Raw genomic sequence first — 18132 nt, forward strand, 5'->3', positions numbered from 1 at the left:
AACTTGCTAAAGTTTGATTAATCACAAAAAATAAGCATTTTACATCACCGTGTCAATCCACCACCTGTGAGTAACCTGATTTTAAATGACTGAAAATGATTTTTTTTAAATATACAAAACTATTTTCTAGTTAGATTGAGGTACAGTAGTGAGTTACTTAGTAAATTAGAAAAAAAACATTCAAAAACTTTTAAAACATACCCATTAGTGTCCTTGCGCCCAAAGTTCCAGCTTAATTGTTGAAGCCTCCTCGAAGGGCTGCAAACGAGCGCAATTAGCAGAAACTCCCAGTGGTGATTAATTCACCCTGGGGGTGTGGCCAGTTTTGTGGGCAGGGCCTGCTTCTAGCGCTATGCTTTTAAAAAACTGCGCAAAAGATCGCGGAAACCCGAGTTGCGCTGAACGCAAATTGCGCTTAAAATTCCACAATCTTTTGCGCTGGTTACGTCGATATCGGGGGAATTGCGCTGAAAAAACCAACACATTCAAGCAGGAACTCCAGGCCATAGAGTTATTTTTTGTACATTTCACAGAAGAATCACAGAATCACAGAAACCCCACAGTGCAGATAGAGGCCATTTCGGCCCATCGAGCCTGCACCGACACATATCCCACCCGATCCCCATAACCCCTACACCAACACATATCCCACCCTATCCCCGTAACCCCACGTATTTAACCCCCCTAACACTAAGGGTCAATTTATCATAGCCAATCAACCTAACCCGCACATCTTTGGACTGTGGGAGGAAACCGGAGCACCCGGAGGAAACCCACGCAAACACGGGGAGAATGTGCAAACTCCACACAGACAGTCACCCGAGGCCGGATTCGAACCCGGGTCCCTGGCGCTGTGAGACAACAGTGCTAACCACTATGCCACCGTGCTGCCCTATTGCTATTGGTATTGTTACAAAACAATTACAGAAATATACAGAACTGAATAGCACTCTTCATTTCACAGTATTTTGTGAATGAACAACAGTTCTGTTATTAACGTTTAAAAGTAAAATCATAATTATTGTATTAAATCTGTAAGTGTTTCCACATGCACTGCGTAGAAGTGAATGCCTTGTGCCTATGCACAAAGCTGTTTTCACATTCTTTCCATAGTTTTAATTTTAACATTGTCAGTCGCAAAGGTTGGAACTGGTTACAACAGTCGGGATTCCGAGAGCTCGCCTGTCAGCATGTTGAGGAAATCTGTAGTGTTTAATTGTTTCATGGTTTCCCCATTATTTTCCCATTGGCCAGCTGCTTACTTGCCTCCACACACTAGTCTCCTGTTTCTTTACAGGGATGGCCTTGAGTAGAGTCACTGACATTATGACCATTGCTACTGTTTTTCTTCACCTGTTTGGAACTGCCTTTCTTGCACCGAGTAATCTAGGCCAAGGATAGTAAAACACACACTGTTGAGGCAACTAAGTTTAAGTAATGGGCATCTCCATGATTCTGATTTGTAATATTGGCCCGTATGCGTTGAAAACCGGTATTTCCGATCTTGACAGATCGGACGCCTGCCCTAGAGAAAGGCCTCTGCGGGGGGAGAGTTCCACTTTCTGCAGAACCTCCGCCTGCTGAAATCACTTAAAAATCTTAAGCCTGATAAAAGCTGCATATGGCCTGCTTTTATCAGCGTAAGAGTTTAAAAAAGTAAAAAATATATATTTTTTCACTCATTTATAATTAAAAAATCCTTTTAAAAAAGGTAAGTTTATTTTTAGCCCTGTAAAAAACTGAAATTTTTTTTCTTCAAAAAATTAAATTTTTGTTTAAAATATTTAATTTAATGTAATTTTAACTCATTTTAAAAATGTGATGGATTTTTTAAAATGTATTTAATGTTTTAGTGTCTTTTTTCAGTGATCCCCATTCATACTTTTGACATGTCTAAAAGTATGAAGGGAGATTCCCTTCTCCTATTGGTTCCCCATGGCCCACGTGATCCCAGGGACGCTTGCGAACCGCCTGCGCCCCTGGGATATGTGGGCCCTGCGCATTTTGACTGTGGAGAGGCCCAGGACCGGACTTCGGGAGCCCTCAGGTAAGGGCGTAGATTTTTTTCCGATAGGAGGCATCTGCACGCAGGAAGCCTCCTATCGGAAATTACGGGCCGTTGTATTTGGGAGTTAAGCTATGTGAGCTATCATGCTGCTTTAATCGCTGGCACACTTCAGAATTTTTTGCCACACAGACCATTTCCAGAAATTCAACACAGCTAAAAGTGCATAGATTACTCCACTGACTGATCTGTCAAATAACATCGAGTTAATTAATGTTATGACAACCCTTTTACAGTGCATTATGTTCCAACATGGTTATAATGGACATTTTAAGACGTTAGGCCTGCAGTGGGTTGGCTCAATAGGTTGAATATAGCTGAAGTTGATAAAGTTGTCTTAATGAGTGATGCGCTATCAATTCTAATAAAAGGCTAGGCAGAGTTCAGAACAACAGGCTTTTATTAACTACTGAATTGCACTTCAGACAGATCAGGACTATGCCTCTAGTGGACGACCGAATGCCAGGAGCTGCCATGCGGCCGCTCTTATACTCGGTAGCCCAGGGGCGGAGTCAGCTGAGGCATAGTCAGGCACAACAGTGAAACAAGAGTGAACGACAACAACAACAACAACAACAGTGAACACAGTGAACTACAGTGGTTTACCACAATGAGTAACTCTGTAGATATGTTGGTGAACTTAATACAAAAATGCCTAATACAAAAATGTCAAGAACCACTAAGGTGGAGATGCACACAGTGGGGCAGGCTGCAATTCTGTCTGTCAGAAGGAATTAAATAGCACTGTCTGATCCACGTCAAATGAAGTGTTAAACATTGCTCCACACACTGCTGGAAGGACACCCAGAATAAATCATCAACAATATATATATATATATATTCATCTGCACTGCTTGGAAGGAGTTATGCCAGACCGTTGTATTGATTCCAATTTTATTAGAAAATTGAAATTGTTCTTGTCAAGGCTTTACAATTTTGTGTCATTTACTGGCGATAAAAGAACAGAGATGCATATCTGGTAGAAATCACTGGGGATGGTGATGTTCCCCATTGTGTGATGAAGTATTTCATTTTCTTTTGCTGTGTCGCACTGATATTAATACATTGATTTATGTCAGACGAGAGCTGAACTCCTTCAACCAATACCAAGCTGAGCCTGGGAGTACAGCATCGTTTTAGTGATGAATATCTGCTTGACAATTGGTTTTCTCAGACACAGCTTAACCAGCAGGAATTGAAATATTACTTGCGTCTATACAGCTTTGACTTTTTTCTCTTCCACACGGAGATTTTAGTCTATGAAATTACAAAATAAAGGCAGATGGTCTGGTAGCTTTGGCACCAGATTGTTTGAATCCGAATGATAGTCGAAGCTGGGATTCAAACTCAAGTCTAATAATACCCTCAGCGAAGGAGGCTTCATACATCTCAGCCAGGCCGCTAAATGGTGGTTCAATTCAATGCAAGTCCTGAAATATGTATTTACCTCTCATTTTACAATTAATAGGTAATGGGCCAATCAGAGTTAAAGGGCGCCATGTTATTGTTGAATTGTTTATTTTCTTTAGTCTTCCCTTCCTCCTAAATCCTTCCATTCTTCCTGCAATCTTCAGGCTTTTTAAAAATCTGAGCCTGGTATCACCTAATCATCATTTCCTGATTTGCCTGGTCTTTCTGTCTACTCTTTTCAAGATTTGTTACTTTCTGATCTATGAACCTTGGCCCTTCACCTCAGTTTCTTGATTGGAAATAAAACATTAGAGCAGCATGTTAGCGCTCAGATACGCTGTGCAATGGAGTGTTAAGGTGCAGCTTTCTGCCAGTACAGTGAGTTCCTAAACAACAGCCATAAAGAAGCAAGCAGCCAGGTGCTTTCATTCAGGTGGAATAAAATGCAGAGGGAAAGTTACCCCCGATTTCACTCTCGCACCTCCTCAGAGCTGGCCTAAGAGTGACATTAGTAGAGATCTTATACTGGGTTGCTTTCCCATTCTTATGATCAGTAAATAGTGAGGAGTTAGGAAGGAGATTAACTAAAATTGGAGGAAATGTAAGATATAAAAATAAAGACATCGCTCTGGATTCCAGGGTATTTTTAATGTTAGCTGTCACTTCCAGTCATTGCTGCCAAGTAGCAACATAAGAATTCGATGACCTTACAGACATCACATCGCAGATCGAGGATTACAACAATTGCACCAACAGGAGGCGTGGAACTGATTGCAGTAAAGCCAAGTTTAAAAATGAAGTTCAACATGAGCTGTAATTTTGTGCGATGAAAGATCACAGCTTGTCACTTTTGAAAGCTTGTCATAAGTTCAACAGTCCCAGAGCTTTGGTTGTTAGCACTTTACAGTCATTCACACATTCACAAGCAATTTAATCCAACTTTAAGAAATTAGAACAAGTGCAATAGATTATAACCATTGACTCATGGTCATTTATACATGGACACCATCCAGGACAAAGCAGCTCGCTTGATTGGCACCCCATCCACCACCTTAAACATTCACTCCCTCCACCACCGGTGTACCGTGGCTGCAGTGTGTACCATCTACAAGCTGCACTGCAGCAACTCGCCAAGGCTTCTTCGGCAGCACCTCCCAAACTCGCAACCTCTTCCACCTAGAAGGACAAGGGCAGCAGGTGCATGGCAACACCACCACCTCCAAGTTCCCCTCCAAGTCACACACCACCCTGACTTAGAAGTATATCGCTGATCTGTCATCGTCGCTGGCTCAAAATCCTGGAACTCCCTCCCTAACAGCACTGTGGGAGTACTTTCACCACACGGACTGCAGCGGTTCAAGAAGGCAGCTCACCACCACCTTCTCAAGGGCAATTAGGGATGGGCAATAAATGCTGGACTTGCCAGCGACGCCCACATCTCATAAACAAATTTGAAAAAAAATTGGTTTGGCCAGTCAGTTCGTAGGGGGACCAACAGCTGGCCTGTAAACGTTCCACTATAGAGGCCAAAGGACACTTGTATTTGCTTTTAAATTAAAAATACTCTTTTTTGGAATTATTGCATGTGGATATTAACCTTTGTTAGGAGATTAAATTCAAAAGGATTCTTGAGAGTACAAATTGTATATGGCTTCACTTGGCCCAGATTTCTTTCTCATTCATGCTTATGTTAGAGGCAGGAGCAGTGCCACTGAGGGAAGGACTATAAGTTGTAGTAATAGCTGCACTGGTCCATAAAACATAACCTCTCTCACTGGTAGAAATACAACAAGCCTCTGATTGGCTTTCTCTGCACCATCAGCAGTATCAGCAGAGAAAGTGGATGATTAGCACATTGGCAGACAATTCACTTGCCCAAACCTGTATGGTGTGCCTGTGACATCAATGGGATAGGAGAAATGGGGAGCTTCATAGTTATTTCTTGCTATACACAGTTATTAAGAAAATGAGAAATCTCATAGGCCAAATGGCCTTTTCTCACCTCATGCTTTATTTCATATAGATTGGGCTAACCAAATTAGTAACAATACTGTGGAGGAGGAATTCCTGGAGTGTATACGAGATGGTTTCCTGGACCAATATGTCGAGGAACCAACTAGAGATCAGGCCATCTTAGACTGGGTATTATGTAATGAGAAAGGATGAATTAGCAATCTTGTTGTGCAAGGCCCCTTGGGTCGGAGCGATCATAATATGATAGAATTCTTCATTAAGATGGAGAGTGAAGTAGTTGGCTCAGAGACTAGGGTCCTGAATTTAAATAAAGGAAACTACGATGGTATGAGGCACGAGTTGGGTAGGATTGATTGGGGAATGTTACTCAAAGGGTTGACGGTGAATAGGCAATGGTAAACCTGAGGATTGGGAGCAGTTTAGGATTCAGCAAAGGAGGACAAAGGGATTAATTAGGAGGGGGAAAATAGAGTATGAGAGTAAGCTTTCAGGGAACATAAAAACTGACTGTAAAAGCTTTTATAGATATGTGAAGAGAAAAAGATTGGTGAAGTCAAGCGTAGGTCCCTTGCAGTCAGAATCAGGGGAATTTATAATGGGGAACAAAGAAATGGCAGACCAATTAAATACATACTTTGGTTCTGTCTTCACAAAGGAGGACACAACTAACCTCCCAGAGATGTCAGGGAACATAGGGTCTAATGAGAGGGAGGAACTGAAAGAAATCAGTATTTGTAGGGAAATGGTGTTAGGGAAATTGACGGGATTGAAGGCCGATAAATCCCCAGGGCCTGATAATCTACATCCTAGGGTACTTAAGGAAGTGGCCCTAGAAATAGTAGATGCATTGCTGGTCATCTTCCAAAATTCGATAGACTCTAGAACAGTTCCCATGGATTGGAGGGTAGCTAATGTTACCCCACTATTCAAAAAAGGTGGTAGAGAGAAAACGGGGAATTACAGACCGGTAAGCCTGACATCGGTAGTGGGGAAAATGCTAGAATCCATTATAAAAGATGTAATAGCAGAGCACTTGGAAAACAGTGACAGGATCGGACAAAGTCAATATGGATTGACAAAAGGTAAATCGTGCTTGACTAATCTACTGGAATTTTTTGAGGATGTAACTGGTAGAATAGATAAGGGAGAACCAGTGGATGTGGTGTATTTGGACTTTCAGCAGGCTTTCGATAAGGTCCCGCATAAGAGATTAGCGTGTAAAGTTAAGGCACATGGGATTGGGGGCAAGGTACTGGTTGGCAGACAGGAAGCAAAGAGTTGGAATAAATGGCTCTTTTTCCGTGTGGCAGGCAATGACTAGTGGGGTACCGCAGGGATCGGTCCTAGGACCCCAGCTATTCACAATATATATAAATGATCTAGACGAGGGAACTAGATGTAATATCTCCAAGTTTGCAGACGACACAAAGCTGGGTGGGCGTGTGTGCTGTGAGGAGGATGCCGAGAAACTCCAGTATGATTTGGACAGGTTGGGTGATTGTGCAGAAGCATGGCAGATGCAGTTTAATGTGGATAAATGCGAGGTTGTCCACTTTGGTGGCAAAAACAGGAAGGCAAATTATGATCTGAACGGCAATAGATTGGGAGAAGGGGAAGTGCAACGAGACCTGGGTGTCCTTGTGCACCAGTCGCTAAAGGTAAGCATGCAGGTGCAGCAGGCGGTTAAGAAGGCAAATGGTATGTTGGCCTTTGTAGCGAGAGGGTTCGAGTCCAAGAACAAGGACGTCTTGCTGCAGTTGTACAGGGCCTTGGTGAGACCACATCTTGAGTATTGTGTGCAGTTTTGGTCGCCTTATCTGAGGAAGGATGTTCTTGCCATGGAGGGAGTGCAGCGAAGATTCACCAGACTGATACCTGGGATGGCAGGAGTGACGTATGAGGAGAGATTGGGTTGATTGGGCTTATACTCGCTGGAGTTTAGAAGAATGAGAGGGGATCTCATTGAAACTTATAAAATTCTAACAGGACTGGACAGACTGGATGCAGGAAGGATGTTCCCGATGGCCGGGGAGTCCAGAACCAGGGGTCTCAGTCTAAGGAAAAGCGGTAAGCCATTTAGGACAGAGATGAGGAGGAATTTCTTCACCCAGAGAGTGGTGAACCTGTGGAATTCTCTACCACAGAGGCAGTGGAGACCAATTCATTAAATATATTCAAGAAGGAGTTGGATATATTTCTTAAGGCTAAAGGGATCAAGGGATATGGGGAGAAAGCAGGGACAGGGTACTGAATTTGGATGATCAGCCTTGATCTCAGTGAATGGCGGAGCAGGCTCGAGAGGCCGAATGACCTACTCCTGCTCCTATCTTCTATGTTTCATTTTCAGTGTTATCATGCCAAGTGCTTTCTGTGGTTACAGCGTTCCTGAGGTGAAATTCCCACCAAAGAAATGCTGGCATACAACCGGCAAAGGTATGTTAGGAAAAGTGAATACGAAACTTCGGTCAGACTTTGGAGAACACTTGGTAATTTTATGCAAAAGCACAATGTAGACAAAGGGCAGCATGATCAGTGTTCAACTAGGCTCTGATGAATTGCTCCGGGGTGTATTCTCCTCCAGTTTCTAATATGAGTGAAAAACCAGTGCGAGTATAAAATGGAAACCTCTCTTGTGTAATGAATCTAATAATGGAAATAAAGTGGCAGAATCTGCCACTGGCAACACAAAGAAAGATCTGATCAATCTCGAGCATTGCAGATATGATGCATAAAAAGTTATTACCTTCACTGATGATTGACCATTTCATTCATATTCCTGTATTTTTTTGTAACTAAGTACATTTTGTGCCTGATTTATTTTGTGAATAGCTGTACATTTTAGTAGGGAAATACACTGTCTAAACTACGTGGCGTTCTGTTGTGTACTACAGGTTTAAATAATAACTTACTGCCTGCATACCATTTTAGTCCAGAAATAATTGAACAGAAGAAATAGCCACTTTGCCTTCAATTTGGGTGTTAGAGTAACAAGCTGATAATTAACCAAGCGTCTCTTTCTTTTCAGCAACTATCGTTTTAAATGAGCTCAACTGGACTGCAGCACTGGATCATGTTTTCAAGCGTAACAAAGATGAAGACCCCACATTAATGTGGCAAGTGTTTGGCAGTGCCACTGGCCTGGCTAGATATTATCCAGGTAAACAAAACTTTACAAAATGAACAAATAAATAATATATTGGTACTGGGAGTTGCAGTTCCCAAGTGGTACTGTGTGTGTGTGTGTGTGTATATATATATATATATATATATATACAACTACTACCTTTCACTGTATGAAGTTGCATATTTAAATCCCTGTAAAAAACAAAAGTGGATGGAATCATGCCAAGAATTCTGGATGTTATTGCAGTTTCACACGCCTCAGTTACTAAAAGCATTTTGCTGAAATCCTAATCTTTGGAGTTAATGTAAAACAGGATTGTGTCGATCTTCTTTTGACTTGCTGTAGTTGATCCTATTTATTTGCAATTCAATCTCATCTATTTAATTGTGGAGCAGACCCTTTTCCTGACAGTAATACAGATTTGCTGGGATAAATGCATTAGAAAAATAAGCTGGTTTTCACATTGCTATCTTATTCTGTAGCTTAATCAGTGTTGTTGCATTTTTATATTCACTTCATTGAACCCCTCCCTCCAAATTTATACGGAATATCTCAATCTCCCATGGTGTTGCACACTGTAAGTCAAGACCATGGGGGTGACCTTAACTCTCCCTGCTCGGTGGGAACAGAACGGGCCAGCAGTTAAAATGGAGCGGTCTCCTTTGCCCGCTCTGCTCCTGCTGATCTTTGATTTTAACGCCGTTGGCTTTGGCGACAGATGGGCTGCTCGCCGGACTCAGGTGGGAACCTCGGGTATAAATCCGGATTTCAACAGTTGCATGTTAACTGGGGCCTGAGCGATGAAGGCACAACATTTTCCCCACCAGGTCAGCAGCTGGTGAGAAGGACAAAGAGATCCTCCAGGTATGTGAGGGCCTCTTCGTAAACTTGTCATGCTGCAGTTACACCCTCCCACTAGTGGTGACACTGAAGCACCCACTGGCATTGTAATTATAGTGTGACAAATTTACATGGGTAGTTTCAATTATAATTGCAGACATAGAAATTTACAGTAGAAAAAGTTGACAGGAAATGTACACAAACGTAAGATTTTTTAATATATTATAGATGAATCTACTGACCTACAGTTAGTTTTAACACTTAAGTTAATGACCCAACATCAAGGTCAATAGTGGTAATTGGAGATTGACTCAAAATCCTTGAAGCTTGGTCAATAATCTACTTTTGGAATTGATTTTAGTTGTTCAATAAAGTCAGATGAACTTTCATACTGGCTTTATTGTAGAGGGAGCAGGGATTATTTAATGGATCCTCAGGATAACCCAAAACATTTCACAGTCAATTGACAAGTTCCTGTTGTTTTATAGGTTAATTTGTACACAACAAAGCCACACACACACAATAATGAATTAAATGACTAGTTATCTGTTTTTGGTTGTGTTGGTTGAAGGGTGAATGTTAGCCTACCTGAACAAGCAGACAGGACTTTGGTTTAACATCTCATCTGAAGGACGGCATCTTTAAGAATGTAGCATTCCCTCAGTACTGCTTCCAAGTGTCAGCTAGCATTTTTGTGCTTCGGAGCAAGGCTTGAACTCATCACCTTCTGACTCTGAAGCAATATTGACACTCGGGATTATGGTTGAAAAGTGCAAAAACGATGAGGCTCAATGATGAAATCCATCAGTGTTTTTTTTAATTCTTTGACTATCTCGTAACTATTTCCAGAATCAGAAATAATTGATTGCTGAATTAGTAATTTGTACCCTGCCCTCAACATTATAAAGGCTGCTATTAATAGTTAAAGTAAACATAAGATCTCGGCACACATATACAATTTGTCAAGATCCACGATTTTGTCTGTGCATCACATTAGACTGAATGGGATTAAATATAAATTCAATGTGACTTATTGAGCAGCTGAGCCATACAGAATAGGAAGGTCCCAAGTTTTCTGTGCTGAGCTAGCTGCTATTAGCAGGGGTGGAGGTAGTGTTGCTGCAGTTGGCTTTAGTATGTCGAGTTTAGGGAGAGGAAATTAGCCAGGGCTCTGTTCCTCCTCACTTTCCAATCATTCCTGTTGGAAGTGCTCAGGTATGGATATCTGGTGAGCACTGATTTGTGCTCAGCTGTGATTTCTCCCCCCCACCCCGCCCCACCGCAGTTTCATGACATACCAATACTCACTGTTGAGCCATAGATTTGAACAATGATCACTTGAGAAAGATGAGAGTGAGCATCTCCCCACGAACCCTCCCCCCAGTAAAGAGTCAGGGGGAAAAGGGGGCGGGGGAGGGGGGAGAGAGCAATAACAAGGTAACAAGGGGATAAAAATACAATTAGAATTTTAAAAAAAATATTGGACACCTGTTGGTGACTGCAATGCTGAGATGTAACATGGGTTAGATTATGTCTTAAAGCCTGTTACCAAAAATCAAGCAATTTATAGCCGTTCTGTGAACCCAGAGATTAATCAGCATCTTGATCCATTCCCTGGCATCAGTATAACTATATGGCCTGTATTTTCCGATCGGAGGCTTCCTGTGTGCGGAGGCCTCTGATCTGGAAAAAAATCTACGCCCTTACCTGAGGGCACCAGAAGTCTGGCCATTCCTGGGCCTCTGCTCTACGAAATGTGCAGGGCCCAGGTATCCCAGGGACGCAGGCGGTTCACAAGTATCCCTGGAATCACGTGAGTCATGGGGAACCAATGGGATAAGGGAATCTCCCTTCATACTTTTAACAGCTTAGACCTATCAAAAGTATGAATGGAGATCACTGAAAAAACACATCAAAACATTAAATAATTTTTTTTTAATCACATTTTTAAAATGAGTTAAAATTACATTAAATTAAATATTTTAAACAAAAATTTAATTTTTTGAAAAAATAATTAAAGTTTTTTTACGGAGCTTAAACTTACCTTTATAAAAAGCATTTTTTTTAAAAATTATACATGAGTGAAAACATTTTTTTTTACTTTTTAAACTCTTATGCTGGTAAAAGCAGGCCTTACGCCTTTTACCAGGCATAAGATTTTGAAGTGATTTCAGCGGGCGGAGGTTCTGCAGAAAGCGGAACTATCCGCCCGCAGAGGCCCTTCTCCAGGGCAGGCGTGTGATCTGTCAAGAGGATTCTTGACAGATTGGAAATGCCGGTTTTCAGCGCATGCGCTGTGCATGCCTGAAACTGGCACATGCGAGGTCACTATGGGTGTGTACACAGCTCGTACACACCCGTAGGCATCGGAAAATATGGGCCATTAAGTTTTCTGTGCAGTTACCAACTACCCCTATGCTCCATGTCCTTAATACGTGATGGCATTTGTATAAGAGGATTACTGACTGTGACACCATTACTGCTGGTTTACTGAAGAATAATCTGCAGTTGTTGAAAATTCTTTGTCCAGTATAATGAGATCATCGATTGGTAGTTTCATGTCTCAGTACATCTCTGCTGGTTTGAGATTGATTTTGCTGAACTAACGTCAGTTGGTATGTTACACATTAATGTGACTAGAGTATTGGAGGATTGGCATTGTTTAAGCTACCATAACCAAAAGGCACCATTGGCTGATATGATTGGATCATTATTTGCATCAATGGTTGTTAATGGTCAGTTTTTGAATTTGCTTTCAGGGGAGGTACTGAGTAGAAGCCAAGGAGGGGTAAACCATCACGCAAGTCATCCAGAATGCTCTTCACCATTTCCTAGTGAGCAACTCAAGAATTGCATTCCGAGATGCCAGGGGGCAGATGGTTTGCCCACCCTTTATGTCAGGAACTATATAAAAGGAAATGTACCGCAATACAACTTCATGGAGAACCCTGTTTACAAACACTTTACTGAAATGGGTGCCCTTGAAAGACACAGGACATGGATTTTTTCATCGCAACGCATGCTCTAGAGTATTGAGAACAATCTGCATGCTGGTACAACATCTTGTTTGTCTGTGTTTGCAGCAGCCATTGGATGCACCATCTGTTCTTGTTACAGATGATCCTATCTCCACTCTATTGTATACAATCTAATAATGAATTCAAATATATTCACCGCCCAGTGATGAATGATTTTTCACTAACGACAATGCATAAAACCAAGAAGTGGAGGCGTAATTTACATATATTACATTGGGGTTGGTAATTAATATGGGACTGCTTTCTGAGATAGTAAACCATAAAAATAGAAAGTTAGTAACAAATTGTAGTCATGTGCAGGCCCCAAAAGAAAGTGGGTTAAAAAGATGCATTGGACAGAACATAATTTTTTGTGCGTAACATTAGCTAATTAATGTCTTATTCATCGTTGGTTTCAGATAGGATACTGAAGCCAAGTGCCTCCTTAAAAGAAATAGAGGTGGTCAGAAAACAAAAATGTTACCAGATGGGCATACACTTTTGTGGGTAGGGCAGCGCAGCATGAAATGTAAACAAGCAGTGAATAGAGTAATGAGATAAAGAAGGAAATTGAATGAATGTCCAACAACAACTTGCATTTATATAGTGCCTTTAATGTAGGAAAACTTTCCAAGGGGCTTCACAGAGGCACAGTCAGAAATAAGTGATTGCCAAGCCAAAGGAGATACTGGGGGGGTTGACCAAATGTTAGGTCAAAGAGGAGGGTCTTAAAAGATGAGAGGAGAGGGGGAGAGGTGTAGGGGCACAAAGAGTTCCAGGAAATGAGGCAGAAGAACATCCGCCAATGGTGGGGCAAAAGGAGGGGGCGTGCAAAATGGCCAGAGTCAAGGGAGCAGAGATCTGGGGCGTTGTAGGGCTGGAGGAGGTTATAGAGATACAGAGAGGTGAGGCCAGGAAGATTTAACTTCGAGGATGAGAATTTTAAATTGGAGGTATTTGGGGACCAGGTCAGTCGGGGTGATGGTGAGCGGGATTTGTTGCAGGATAAGATACGGGCAGCAGAATGTTGGATGGGCTGAACTTTGGATGGGAGACCAGCCAGGAGAACATTTGAATAGTCGGGTCATGGGGTGACAAAGGCATGGCTGAGTTTTCAGCAGTAGATGGACTGAGGCAGAGGCAGGTGATGTTACAGAGGTCGAAAGTAAGTGGTCATTGTGATGGAGAAGATACTGGGTGGAAACTCAGCTCAGGGTCAAATTGGATGCCGAGGTTGAGAAAAGTCTGATTCCGCTTGAGACGGAAGAGGGCTTGAATCAATGGCAAGGGTACAGAGTTTTGATTGGAGCCAAAGCTGATGACTTTGGTCTTCCCAATGTTTAGCAGGAGAAAATTGTGACTCATCCAAAGCTGGATGTTTGACCAGAGGGCTGACAATAAAGAGGCAGTGGAGGGCTCAAGAGCGGTGGTGGAGAGGTGGAGCTGGATGTCATCTGCATACATGTGGAAGCTGACCCCATGACTTTGGATGATGTCACCAAGGGGCAGCATGTAAATGAAGAAGAGGAGTTGACCAAGTATGTAACTTTGGGGGACTTCAGAGGTAAGGGTATTGTCGGGGTGAGGCAGGGTTGGAAATCTGATTAGAGACATTGGGCTGGATTTTCATTCAGCAGTCGGGATGGAGGCGGGACTACAACGTTCGGGTTGTAGTCCCGCCTCCATCGAGATGTGGCCAATCCACGCGATTTTCGCTTGATTGACCTTGTTGAGCCCACCCAGCGGGCTCAGCAGGCCAATTAAGGGCCACCCGGCAACAGGTGACGTCACAGACTGAAATTTCGTCTGTCAAGACGTGTTGACAGATGAAATATCAGTGTTTCACAGCTGTTTGAAGCTGTCAAACACTGACAGTCTTACTTCTAACCTGAGTCCTTCTACGCAGACTCAGTTAGAAATCTCGCCGGCACTGAAAGCTGCAGGCTGTCACTTTTGACAGATCACAGCCATTTTGCTTTCTGTGCCGGCTGAATGATGGACTCTTGAAGCTTAGAGGAAGGAAGGCTGTAAAGGTAAGCACAGGTAATTTAAACTTCTTTACACACTTTAAACACACCAAACACACTTACCTTTGCACTCATGCACCCACCACTCACCTGAACACCGACATCTCGACCCCTCCAAGTCCTTCAACCCGACAGCCCGACTCCTCTAACCTGCTGTGGTTTGGAGCCGTCAGGAATCCCACACGACAACCTTCAAAATAGGGATTAGGCTAAAAACTGCCTGTTAACTACCTGTTAACAGGTAGTTAATTGGCACTAATCCCTTCCCGCCTCAGGTCGGCGGGTCCCAGTGCGGGGCGGGTACCCGCCTCCTTTGAAACTTACATGGAGGCGGGTTTTGGGCGGGATGGTGTCGGGGACCCCGAATTCGGGATTTTAGCCCCCCGCATGCCTAAAAGCCCGCCTCACGGCACACTGAAAATCGACGCCATTCAAACAGGGAGTTGCAGGACAGATGGACAGATTCTGGAGGCAACAACATGCTCAACTTCGGAGCTATAAAATGTTTATTCAAAGGAGTAATCCAGAATAATGTATTGCAGTGGCTTTCAGTGCCAGCCGAAAAAACATACAGCACTAATCAGGAGATCAGAGTGGTATGATGAGTGTTTCATTTCAAAATAATATATTTTTTATAAAACTTAGATATGAGGGGCAACAACTGTTGTTCCCATGAATACTCTAGGAGGAGGCTATGATCAGACCTGTTCTTGAAGTACTCCTTTAAATGGAAAATATGTAAGTTAAAGTCCAAACTAAAATCGCATTGGCATTACTAATAGTTATTCTAAAGTTGTACAAAATTAAAATGGACGAGTAGAATCATAGAATCATAGAATGGTTAAAGCACGGAAGAAGACAATTCAGCTCATCGAGCCTGTGCCGGCTCTCTGCAAGAGCATTTCAGCTAGTCCCACTCCCCCGCCCTTCCCCGTAGCCCTGCAAATTTCTTTCTTTCGGGTACTTATCCAACTCCCTTTTGAAAGCAGTGATTGAGTCTGCCCCCACCACCCTTTCAGGCACTGCATTCCAGATCCTAACCACTCGCTGAGTAAAATAGTTTTTTCTTACATCGCTTTTGGTTCTTTTGCCAGTCAGCTTAAATCTATGTCCTCTGGTTCTCAACCCTTCTGCCAATGGGAACAGTTTCCCTCTATCTACTCTGTCCAGACCCCTCATGATTTTGAATACCTTTATCAAATCTCCTCTCAATCTTCTCTGCTCCAAGGAGAACATCCCCAGTTTCTCCAGTCTATCAATGTAACGGAAGTCCCTCATTCCTGGAATCATTCTCGTAAATCTTTTCTGCACCGTCTCTAAGGCCTTCACATCCTTCCTAAAGTGTGGTGCCCAGAACTGGAGACAGTGCTCCAGTTGGGGGCCGAACCAATGTTTTATACAGGTTCATCATAATTTCCACACTTTTGTACTCTATACCTCAATTTATGAAGCCCAGGATCCCATAAGCCTTTTTAACTGCTTTCTCAACCTGCCCTGCCACCTTCAACGATTTGTGCACACATACCCCCAGGTCTCTCTGCTCATGCATCCCCTTGAGGATTATACCATTTAGTTTATATTGCCTCTCCTCATTCTTTCTACCAAAATGTATTACTTTGTAGGAATGGAGGTTCCTATCGAAAAGACTGAGTTCGACTCAGGCAATTAAAACAATGAACTTTAATGGAACAAAACAGGTTTTAACTAGAAACTGCTGGAATACATCGAATACAGGTCTGCTCTCCTTGCAGGCTCCACGAGGACTGATCCTCTGGTCTGAAAGCTGACGTCATGATGTCATCACGTTCTTCCCGCCATTGGGGAATCACGTGGCTAACGGCATGACATCATCACGTTGAAACCGCGCTGTAAAGGTAACTAGACATTGTACAGTCAAACAGGGTAATTAAAGGTACAGACACAGACAGTAACTACATTGCTGTTAAAGGAATTATGTACAACCGCTCTGAGTCCTTTGGTGGTTCCGCCACATGCGCCCCCCCAGAAATGTCTTTAACAGAAAAAGTGAGACGAGGGGGAGGTCTGACAAGTCTGTCTGATCGACTTCGATAACCTGGCAGAGGAAGTTGATGACCGGTGGTCGAGCTGGCAGTCGATTGTGGTTGAGCAGGCGCGGCGAGCGTGGTCGAGTTGGCGGGCGGCTTTGGTTGATCTGGCGCGGCGGCTGCAGGCGGTCGGCCACGTTTCGGTGGTTGAGCGACGATGACTGGATGGTCCAGGTCCAGGTGAGCCGGCTTCAATCAGTCTACCGAGATGTGATCCGGCTTTCCTCCGACGTCTACCGAAAAGGATTTGTCTCCTGGTTCGATGACGCGGAAAGGACCAGTGTAAGGGGGCTTGAGCGGATCCCGGTGAGCGTCGTGGCGGATGAATACATACTCAGCATTCTTCAGTTCCACTGGCACGTGGGAGTTCTGTAAGCCGTGATTTGATGTAGGCACCGGAGCGAAGCATCTGCCCGCTTCCTGGTGGCTAACGAGTTGCTGGGAGGCGGACCATGGCTCTGTGGGAGAAGGGAGGAAATCTCCTGGTACTCGGAGAGGTTGGCTGTAGACGAGTTCAGCTGAGGACGATTGCAGGTCTTCTTTGGGTGCCGTACGAAGACCCAACAGGACCCATGGAAGTCTGTCCACCCATCCTGCACCTTGAAGACTGGCCCGAAGGGCGGCTTTAAGCGACCTGTGGAATCGCTCGCAAAGGCTGTTCGCCTGTGGATGATAGGCGGTGGTGCAATGAAGTTTGGTGCCGAGCCCCTGAGCTACAGCGTTCCAAAGCTCTGAGGAAAATTGTGGCCCACGGTCAGAAGAGATGTCCGCCGGTACCCCGAAACGGGCAACCCAACAGGAGATGAAAGCTCTAGCGACGTCTGCCGAAGTGGTGGAAACCAAAGGAATTGCCTCCGGCCACCTAGTGGTGTGGTCCACCATGGTGAGGAGATGAGTATAACCCTGAGAAGGCGGAAGTGGCCCCACAAGGTCCACATGCACATGGTCGAAGCGATGCTCCAGAACAGCGAACGTAGCCACTGGAGCTTTAACATGACGCTGGACTTTGGCCTTCTGGCAGACTATGCAGGTATTAGCCCAGTCACGGACATCGAGGTGCATACCTTTCCAGACGAACTTCGCCGACATAAGCCATTGTGAAGCCTTCATCCCAGGGTGCGACAACCCGTGTATGGCATCATACACCTTCCGGCGCCATGTGACCGGCACGATAGGTCGGGGAATGCCCATTGAGACGTCGCAAAGAAGCGTGGCGCCTGTGGCCTGGAAAGAGACGTCGGTTGCTTGGAAACTAGAGGGGACGGTTCTGTATGATTGGACCTCAGTGTCCGAGGCCTGATCTGCAGCCATGAGGGCGTAGTCGATCCCCAGGTGAACCGCGTGGACCGTCGCACGGGAGAGGCAATCCGCCACCAGGTTGTCCTTACCAGACACATGTTGAATGTCCGTGGTAAATTCGGAAATAAACGTCAAGTGACGTTGTTGACGAGCGGACCACGGATCGGCGGTCTTGGCCATGGCGAACGTAAGAGGTTTGTGGTCAACAAAAGCCGCGAAGGGACGTCCTTCCAATAAGAACCGGGAATGGCGAGGAAAAGGGCCAGTAGCTCCCGATCGAAGGTGCTGTATTTTTTTTCATTTTTCCGTA

At 43.9% G+C, this 18132-nt stretch overlaps 1 protein-coding gene across 7 annotated transcripts in view; it reads left to right on the forward strand.

Moving 5' to 3' along the window:
- LOC147105722 (voltage-dependent calcium channel subunit alpha-2/delta-1-like) overlaps positions 1–18132 on the forward strand; it is an 856467-nt gene that overhangs the window by 536467 nt on the left and 301868 nt on the right. For all 7 annotated transcript variants that reach the window (XM_086010352.1, XM_086010353.1, XM_086010355.1 and 4 more), the window contains one exon: positions 8475–8606. In XM_086010352.1, the coding sequence (XP_085866478.1) occupies positions 8475–8606 (132 nt within the window). The remainder of the gene's footprint in view (positions 1–8474; positions 8607–18132) is intronic.

This window comes from Somniosus microcephalus, chromosome 17 (assembly GCF_052327205.1).
Source record: "Somniosus microcephalus isolate GS21.2 chromosome 17, FLI_Smic_1.0, whole genome shotgun sequence".
NCBI classification, from domain to species: Eukaryota; Metazoa; Chordata; class Chondrichthyes; order Squaliformes; family Somniosidae; genus Somniosus; species Somniosus microcephalus.